At 55.8% G+C, this 9499-nt stretch overlaps 1 protein-coding gene across 1 annotated transcript; it reads left to right on the forward strand.

Moving 5' to 3' along the window:
• Nucleotides 1-352: 352 nt before the first annotated feature.
• On the forward strand, nt 353-1834 carry LOC123343605 (farnesyl pyrophosphate synthase-like). Its single transcript, XM_044978798.1, is given in 2 exon segments — nt 353-832; nt 835-1834. Coding segments are annotated over 2 exon segments (1047 nt in total). The 5' UTR covers nt 353-501; the 3' UTR covers nt 1551-1834.
• The last annotated feature ends 7665 nt before the right edge of the window (nt 1835-9499 follow it).

A 9499-nucleotide genomic window follows, 5' to 3' on the forward strand; every position in this document is an offset into this window, starting at 1 on the left:
GAGAAGAGACCAGCCCATCTGCAAGCATTTAACGCCATCCCAGCCTTCCTCTTGTCTTGTTCTCTCAGCAGCAGAGGCCAGGAGCAGAGGGAAGCATTGAGCGCTGAGTGAGGAGGGGGAGGAGCGGCTCAGGGCCGAGCATCAGAGTGACTGGGAGGCTGCACACTCCTGTTTGGATAGGAAGAGTCTGTTGAACTCATCATCCCATTGGCAGGAAAGTCTCAGATTAGTTGCAGGCTGGGATCGGGGCTGAGGAGGAGGAAGGCTCCGTCACTGGGAGCAAGGAGGAGGTAGAGCAGCAGTGTGAAGGCCGGTATGGACAGAACTATACCTGAGCCCCAAACGCTAACCGAGTGGGTGCCCTGAAGCCCCAACATGGTCCGGAAAAGCCCAGAAGGCCTCTCTGAGCTGATCTCTGGTCATTCCCCCTAGTGGAGACAGGCGGGTGCCGGTCTGGGGAGCAGCAGCCCCGGCTGTGACTCTCCTGTTGACGGCACCGCGATGAGCGGGGCTGGGGCAGCGGCGGACAGGGCGGCCTTCGTGGGCTTCTTCCCCCGGGTGCTCCGGGACCTCACCGCAGATGGGCTCCAGCACCCCAAGGTGGGAGATGCGGTCGCCCGGCTGAAGGAGATTCTGGAATACAACACCCCAGGTGGGAAGTATAACCGGGGCCTGACAGTGCTGGCTGCCTTCCAGGAACGGGTGGGGCCAGAGCAGCAGGACCCAGAAAGCTTCCAATGTGCCTTGACCATTGGCTGGTGCATCGAGCTGCTCCAAGCTTTTTTTCTGGTGGCTGATGATATCATGGACTTCTCACTCACCTGACGTGGCCAACCTGCTGGTATAAGAAGGAGGGAATTGGTTTGGATGCTGTGAATGATTCCTTCCTCCTTGAGTCCTGTATCTACCAGTTGCTGAAGAAATACTGCCGGGGGCAGCCCTACTATGTGCACCTGCTTGAGCTCTTCCTGGAGACCTCATACCAGACTGAGCTGGGACAGGCACTGGACCTCATCACCACTCCGCCTGGCCACGTTGATCTTAGTCGTTTCACTGTGCAGAGGTACAAGGCAATCGTTAAATACAAGACCGCCTTCTATTCCTTCTACCTGCCAGTTGCAGCTGCTATGTACATGGCCGGCATTGACAGCGAGGAGGAGCATGCCAACGTCAAAGCCATCTTGCTGGAGATGGGCGAGTTCTTCCAGATCCAGGACGACTTCCTTGATTGCTTTGGGGATCCAAACCTGATGGGTAAGATTGGCACTGACATCCAGGACAACAAGTGCAGCTGGCTGGTGGTGGAGTGCCTGCACCGTGTCTCGCCAGAGCAGAGGCAGCTCCTGGAGGAAAACTATGGGCAAAAATTGCTGGAGAAGGTGGCCAAGGTGAAGGAGTTGTATGAAACTGTGGGCATGAGGGAAGCCTACCAGGAGTGTGAGGAAAGCAGCTACCGCCGCCTGGAGGAGCTGGTTGAGAAACATGCCAACCGCCTCCCCAAAGCAATTTTTCTTGGCCTAGCCCAGAAGATCTACAAGCATCAGAAATGACAGGGTGGGCTGGCTCCTCAGGGCTCTAACAGGAAAGGTGTTGACAGGCCTCCTTCCATGAGGCCCAGCTTCTGGCATGGGAGCTGACTCTTCAAACTCATCTGCTATGGGGAAGGTGATGCCTCCCCTGTGCCCATTCCATTGGGGATGGTGAACTGTATAGCATCTGATATGGTCTCTTGTTGGAGTGTGTGGGAGAAACCTGCTGTCCATGTAACAGATCAACTGTGATAGCAGAGATGCAAAGCATTTGTATCAATAAACATAAATTATTGTAAAAAAAACCAAAAACTTTAAGGGACAAACACCTTGGTGTTGACTCCATGCAGTTGAAAGAGGCCTGCATGACAGCCCTTAAGCACACTGGCCAGAAGCCAGCACAGCCCGACTGACTCACTGACCAAGTCCCCCACTAGGCTCCTGCACCGTGGCTCTGGTGCCAGGGACTCTTATCATCCTGGGAAACTCCTGGCTGCTCCGTGCGCCAGCCCCACCGTTAACCATGGCTGGTGAAGCCCTGTTCCATGGGCTCCAGCGACCACCAGGCTCTAAGTCACCGAGACTGTGTTCCCCTCCTCCCGCTGCCCCCAGGAAGGGTCTGTTAAGACAGACCTCTCCCTTGGTATCTGTTAACACTCCCCAGTGCCCAGCCCCAGGGAATGGGAGCTGCACCAGCCGGGGGAAGCCAAAGGACAGCAGGGCGAACTGCTACTTAGCTCACATTGCCCCCTGTTGGCAGAAGTGAGAACTTCCCAGCCACTTCTGTTAGGAGATTCAGCCAGGGCCCCGTTTGCACTGTGAGGGTGAATTGCCTGGTAGCTGCCCAGCAGCATGCTTTGCAAGGGGTGTCCAGCTCCGGTGCATTCCTCGGGAGAGGCAGCAGCTTCCCACCCAGCTCGCTGACAGGAATATTCAGGCCGCGTTCACGCAGAGGGGGAGAGCTCGTGAAGATGGCACCAGCCAAGTGCCCTGCTCATTACGAGCTGATGCCTGGATTGGCTTTGTCCTGCACTCCTGAATCGCTACCACACAGAGGGAAGTTGGGAAGCAGCATGGAAAGATGGCTTGGGATCCCCCTCATCCCAGGGGAGTTTTGAACCGGAAAATCCTCTCACTCAGCCCTTCTTCCCCCTCCGGTCTGGAGCAGAGGTGGGTTGTGATCTCACCGGGGAGTAGAGCTCAGGCCCACAAGGCACATGGGGAGGGGCAGTAGAGATACCTTGGTCAATTGATCCCAGCTCCCAACCTCTGCTGGTGTAAGCACATTAAATACAGGCTGACTCCCAACCCTCTCTTGTCAACTCCCCTGACATCAGAGCCCAGGCTCTGGCCTTATCCTAAAGCCTGGAGGATGGCAAGGCCATAGTGCAGAAACAGAGCTGCACCCAAGTTGTCAGACTGCTGCCGACCGGAGCCACACCATCCACAGACGCCTTCAGCAAGTCAATGGAGCTGTACTAGCATGGGCCAGCTAAGCATCTGGATGGTTTGGGGGATTGCTCTCTGGACAGAGAATGGTTCCCATTTAGGGCATCAGTTTGGCCAGCTCAGGCCATCTGTGCCAGAAAGCTGCTACCATCTGCAGGCCCCATAAAGCTCCCCTAGCCCAGCGGGGTTGGTGGGAGGAGTCTGGCAGTCACAGAGGGAGCTCAGTCTGGTTACCGAGGAGAGGTCTCCATGTTCCCATTCTCCACTTCCCAGAGTCCTCAGAGGCCAAGGACTGCGGCCAGAACAACCCTGTCCCAAGAGGTGGGTCCCTCCAGCTGGCCTCTGTGGCAGGGGCTAGTAGCAGTTTGGTGGGGAGCTAGGTGGCTTTGGGCTCTAGGCTGGCACCTTTGCCAGCACCACATGGGGCTCTTCCACCGAATCACTGCAGGAGGCAGGATGCTTTTCCACAGCTTGGCAGTGTGCGTGATACCCCTCCTGAGACTGGGCCTTTGCGGAGTTAGGGGGCTCTGATGTCTCCTGGTGCGACATCCCTGGAGGCCCCGTGCCCAGCTCTCCAGGGGCTAGTGCAGCATCCTACGCCCTAGCGCCAGGTGGCTGCTGTGTTCCTCCTGCCAACACCGTGTCGCTACATACAGACTGACGCAGAGAGCCACACTCAGCAACCTCTGCCTCCAAAGCCACGGGCTCTATCCAGGGAGTGCCTCCTGCCACCGCAGCGCCTCTAGACATCTCCCCCGGCCCACGCACAGCCACCAGCACCCCACAATTTGACACCACATGGCTGCACCGAGGCCACCCTGCCCCTGCATGGGGACAGGTGGTAACAACCCTCTATAGCCAGTCTGTCAACCACGCCACCAGCGTGGCGCTCTCTCCTCGGCACACGTCACTGAGGGGCACAGAGAGGGGCGGATTGCAACACAGAGAGGGACCCTGCCACGGGGGAGTTTCCAGGGCAGGGTGAAGAGACTGCACTGATCACAGCTCTAGCCACAGATCCTGGAGACTGAGAGAGCCGCCCCCAACCCCCTATATTAAAATAACCCCTCTTATTTCCCATAAAACTGCGGCTCATCAGATACACTGGCTAGGCTCTCTCACCTCAGCATTCGCCTGTAGTTCCCAGGGAAGCCAGGCGGTGGCACTGCAAGACAGCTGACTGGCTAGGGAGGCACTGGAACTATTTTGTTCCATTGGGACCCCCAGTGATTAGTGTTATGTTAGGTTAGGCCCCTGCTCCCTTGAGCAGAGTCCCCTAGGCCCCCCACTGCCCCTGCACCATGGCAGGTTTGGGAAGCCCAGCTGAGGCCAAACTCCAGCAGCATTAATGAGATATGGAAGCCACTGCCTCCGCGGAGGCTACAGATAGGACTCAGCAGGGTGATGGAGGGGCTCAGCCCTGGGCTGGTCTCCCCTCCCGACTCAGGTGAGGTGCTCTGTGGAGATGCAGCCTCTGGAGGGCCTGGAAGCCTGCCCTCTCCTCACACCTCTGCAGGGCTCTCCCAGCCCCCGCTGGGAGCAGGCAAGCAGCCCTGGGGACGAGCAAGACCAGGGTGCTCACTCTCACCCTTCAGTCGCAAACGGCCCACTGCAGGGCATCTCTGGAGGGCACAGGCACGCCCCGCTCACAGGGCCATGTTGGCGTGGGAGCCAACAGCAGCCAGGCTCCTGCATGAGGGGAAGAATTAGAAGTTGGCCCAACAAAACCCTCAGTGTTTAATTTGTAATGAAAGAGGTGCCAGGGCTCAAGGAATTTTTTTTACATTCATAACTGATGCAGCAAGCCCAGAGGTGCCGGGGCGACGAACCGCCAGGGCCAGAGGTGCCGGGGCGACAAACCGCCAGGCCTGGGGGTGCTGGGGCTCAGCCGTGGCACAAATTAAGCACTGAAAACCCTCCTGGTGCAAAATGTGCCACGGGAGCAGGTGTAGCTGTAAGGTAAGAGGGAGGCGCATTGACTGGGCTTGGGGAGGACTGGCATGGCAGGGGGTGCTGCTGGTCAGGACCCAGATCCATTAACCACATTGGGCTGGGAGGCAGACAGCAGAAGCAGGGGCTGTTGTGGTTCACAAGGACAGGGCTGGACGGACCGTGAGTACGGAGGTTGGGGAGGGAGGGGCAAAGAAAGCAGGACATTTGATACTCGGCTCCTCCTTTGCCCCCTACAGCAGTAACATGTGCCACCCTCCAAAGCAACCAATCCCAGCACTCATGCAGCACTTCGGGAACCGATGGTGCTGACTGCATGAAAGCTAGAGATTAAGCTTCCTCCTACCAAGCTCTATGGCATGTTCTCTTGGGGAACAGCCTCTGGCTAAGCTCTCCACTCCATCCGAGCTCTGCTCAGCCCAAGGGGATGAGCAGCATGGCAGCAGGGAGCCAGCTGCTGCTCTGTGATGTTGGGGATTCATTTGGGCCAGGCTTAGCTCAGGCACAAGTTACAGCAGCCTAGGGGCCACTCTAATTTATGTCACTGGTTTAAGGTTCCTAAAAGATCCTACAGCAGAGGATCAGCATAGCAAAGCTCGGACACACTCTCCACACCAGCAGGCATGTGCGTATGGTGCAGATGGCATAGGTGGTAGCTCTGTGAGCTTGATGGAGAAAGTTCCCCCTCCAACAGAAAGAGGCCACCCTCTTTGCACCCCTTGAGCGGTGCAGAGGGGCCAGATCACAATGGAAAAAGTGGATTCTTGGTTAGAGGAAAAAAAAAAGCAGCTACAGGCAGAGGGTTAAACAAATGCCTAGAAACCGATTCTTCTCGAGGGATATGTCCTTGTAGGTAGTGCAGAAGGGCTCTCAGCTTTCTGACTGCTGCAGGGAGCAAACACTGCTTCTCCTGAGGGTTTCCAGACTCCATGGAGCACTGAGAAAGGAGCCTTGACCCTCAAGGCTGCTGGGTGGCTAAAATAAGCTGCTTTGAAAATCTCTACAAGATGCTCATAATGCTGAATGCACTAGGGGCACACAGCAGGGATATAATGAACAATGAAAAGAGGTGCAAGAGGCGGGAGGCAGTGCTACAAACCATCTCACAGCTTGGCCAAAATATCCTGGGTAGAATCCAGGCTGGGACTTTGGAGCAACTGAGTCATGCCTCTACCAGTAAAAAGCCTGGTGCAAGCTAAGCTGTGCTGTGTGCAGAGATAAGCCGAGTGTTTGCTGCAGGCAGGCTGCTCCCAGCAATGTGAATTTCACTCGTGTCGCAGACAGACAAGCACTTGACAGTTTGTATCAGTTACCGGAGAGGACTAGACCCTGGTGTAAAGCATTGAAGTCCACTCGGGTAGATTATTAGGTCAAATGTACATCCCAGCAAACGTGGTTTTTCTGCTAACCCTCCAGGCCGGCTAACAAAGACAGGCCAGGAGCCAACGTGGAGGTTCAGATCAATGACTATTTAGCAAGTCCTTAGCGTAACTAGAAAAACAACTGAGGGAGAAGTTCCAGCTTGGTGAGTGTCACCGCTCACAGTAAGCAAGTGAGCCCAGGTATGCTCCAGTCCAACCCACGGGGCAGCTGCTGCATCCATCCCACTCGCTGGCCAGCTAGGACTTTGGCCACTCAAGGATGCCTAGGATTCTGGCAAGCTGCCCATTTTGGGCCAATGGGTGTAAAGCGAGCTCTGCTGCATGCTGGGGGATCTGGGAGTTGCCCTGTGTGAGACTAAGAGCTGAGACTGTCTAGGGCAGGACAGTGGGCCTTGCTGCCAGCTCTCTAAAGTAATGATGTGGGCTATTGAAGGATGGGTGGTGGACTCTCCCTCCCACCCTGGGGGGACAGCAGGATCGTGGGTGTGGGGTGCTGAAGGAGAGGGCTCCCCAACCACTGGAGACATTGACACCCTCTCCCCAGCATGAGATACCAAGGCTCCCGCATAGACAGATTCCCCCAGAATTAGAGACAGCCAAACCCTTTTCTCCTGCTCCTGCCTCCATGCGCTTCCTGTATTAACCTCCCATATTAATGATGAAAACAAATTGCAGTCGCCCCAATGGGCACTGCACATACACCCAGGGAGACACAGGTCCTGTCCCGGACAGCTTACATCCTTCCCAGCCAAGGCTGAATTCCCACCCACATTCCCCAGCTGGGGCTCTGAGAGATCAAAAGTGACTTGGTCAAGGCAATGCAGGGAGTCTGTGGCAGAGCCAGGAACTGAACCCAGAACTCCTGACCTTTGCCTTAGCTCCCCGGCGCTTCGTAGAGAACTAGTGCGCTCTCCTTGGTGCCCCCGGCTGTAGAAAGGCTGGGCCCACTGCTGAAACAGATTATTTCAAATTAAAGTAAGGGGCGGGGGGGCTTCCCAGGCCCTCCCTCCCCAGTATTTTAAAAGCAAGATTGGGAGCATGTTTCCAGCAAAGATGGGCAGGGTCAGACTCCTCAGCTTTCATTTTAGCCCTTTTTACCTCGAAGGCCACTTTGCTTCAACTGGTGGCAACACGCCATGAATCAGATAGAAAGGAGCATTCAGTATAAATGGCCACGTAACAGCCATAAACCCACCTCTTGCCATTGCAAACCTGAGCCAATAAGGACTGGTGCCCGCTCCCCAGGACAGTGGTCTGACCAACAGGAAGGGATGGCTTTTATCCCCATGTCCCAGCCCTGGGACCAGCTCGGACCTTCATGTGTCTTGCCAGCTGCTCTCAGCGTTCCTCCTTGTTCCCGTGATTCCAGCAAAGCGCTCCATTCCCGACCCCACGCTATGACAGAGGGAATCAAGGAGCCCTTGTGTCCCCAGCTAAGTAACCATATTGCATGTACAATGACGGCGGGGAGGGGTGAAGGGGAGATCATTTTAACAAGCTGAAATGACCAGCAAGTCCCTATTAGCGAGTCTGCATAAGGCAGTTAGCTGATCATGACAGCTCTGCCCAGCCAGAACTGGAGTGGCTTTGAGAATTCTTTTGTCTCCCTCAGTAATGAGATCAGAGAGTACAGAGGATGGGAGAGTCTGAGTGTGTGTATGTGGGGGGGAGGAGGAGGGAGGTCTAAAAGTTTTTTCCTCACACAGTGATAGAGATCTCCAGTTCGGGCTGCAGTGACACAATCTTCATTAGCCCTTATGAGGATGCTCCAGACTTCCTCCCCCACCCCACGGGGGAAGACAGTGTTGGGAAGGCTGGATCGGTCCTTGGAAGGGGGAGCCTTTCCTACCTTTCCCACACGGGGTTGGAGAGGCTGATGGGAGTGGAGAAGGGATGGCGTTGCAATTAAGGTATTGGTTGGAGATCTGGGTTCAATTCTGCCTCTGCCACAGACTCCCTAGGCGACCTTGGCCAAGTCACTTGAGGGCCGGATTCACAATGTACATAGACATTGCAACACCTGACCCCCAGGCACCCAGGGGAATTCTCAGTGTCAAGTTAAGTGCTCCAAACAATGACTGGGCAGAGTTTGGTACCTAAGAATGGGATCCTCAGAAGCCAGTAAGCTGAGTGGGGCACTGCGTTGCCTCTCCATCTCTCAGCAACCCGCATCAGGCCCTCCAGCCATAGATGTGCTCAGAGCATGCCTGCAGGATCAGGCCCTGCTGAGGAGACAGGCTAGGGCCCTGGAGTTTGGGCTGCAGCTTGTGCTGCAGGTGGTGCTGGGGCACTGAGCTACTCATTAGTGGTGGCGGCAGGATTTAGGCAGCCTTGTGCACACCCACTAGCAGAAACTTGGGTGCCTCCAGCCAGGGTCAGGTGGTGGCTGGGCAATGGTGTCTGAGAATTTCAGTAGCACCAAAATGTTGGACTTTAGGTGCCAAAGTTGCTCTGTGCCTGAGTTTCCCCTCCCTTTGTCTATAGTAAGCTCTTTGGGGGCAGTCCTGGCTCTTACTATATGTACGTACAGCACCTAGCACCATGGAGCCCAAGTGTAGAATTACTGACCTAACTCCCCGAAGAGCTTGAGTTTTCCCAGCTGGTACAAATCCAGAGGGCTGCCACCCCTTGAGTCAGGCCTACCATTCCAGAGGGTCTGGATCTTGCATTTCCAGGCACATGGGCATAGCACTTTCCTCTCTGCCTTCGAGGACTGCCCACAACAGCTCAGCTGCAGTGCTGCTGTTCTGGAGAAGGAAGGATTAGCTGTGGTTCCAGGAGACATTGCTACAGACAATCTTCCACCGCTGTGTGCGGCCACCCAAAGAGCTCTTGGCTGGCAGCTAACAGATAGCCAACCTGTTTATCAGGGCTTGGATTGGCCAGGTGCCTCCCTCCAACCACTGGTGAATGTGGGACCAACCCCCTGGCAGCCTTCCTTCCCCAGCCCGGTCAGTACTCACAGCCTTCTGGGACCCCCTCAGCCCAAACCCAGAGGGGACGAAGCAGGAGAGGGCTCGGTAAGAAAAGCTGCCAGATCTAAGGCTTTAACTCACAGTGTCCTGAAGCCCAGTACAACAAGCCCCACCTGGAAGACTGGCCCTCCCTAATTTCTCCAGGTCAGGTGCTCTCCCGCGTTGTGCAGCTGTTAACCCCTTCCTTGCCTGGCTCCCACCACCCTTCCCCTAG

This window comes from Mauremys mutica, chromosome 11 (assembly GCF_020497125.1).
Source record: "Mauremys mutica isolate MM-2020 ecotype Southern chromosome 11, ASM2049712v1, whole genome shotgun sequence".
NCBI classification, from domain to species: domain Eukaryota; kingdom Metazoa; phylum Chordata; order Testudines; family Geoemydidae; genus Mauremys; species Mauremys mutica.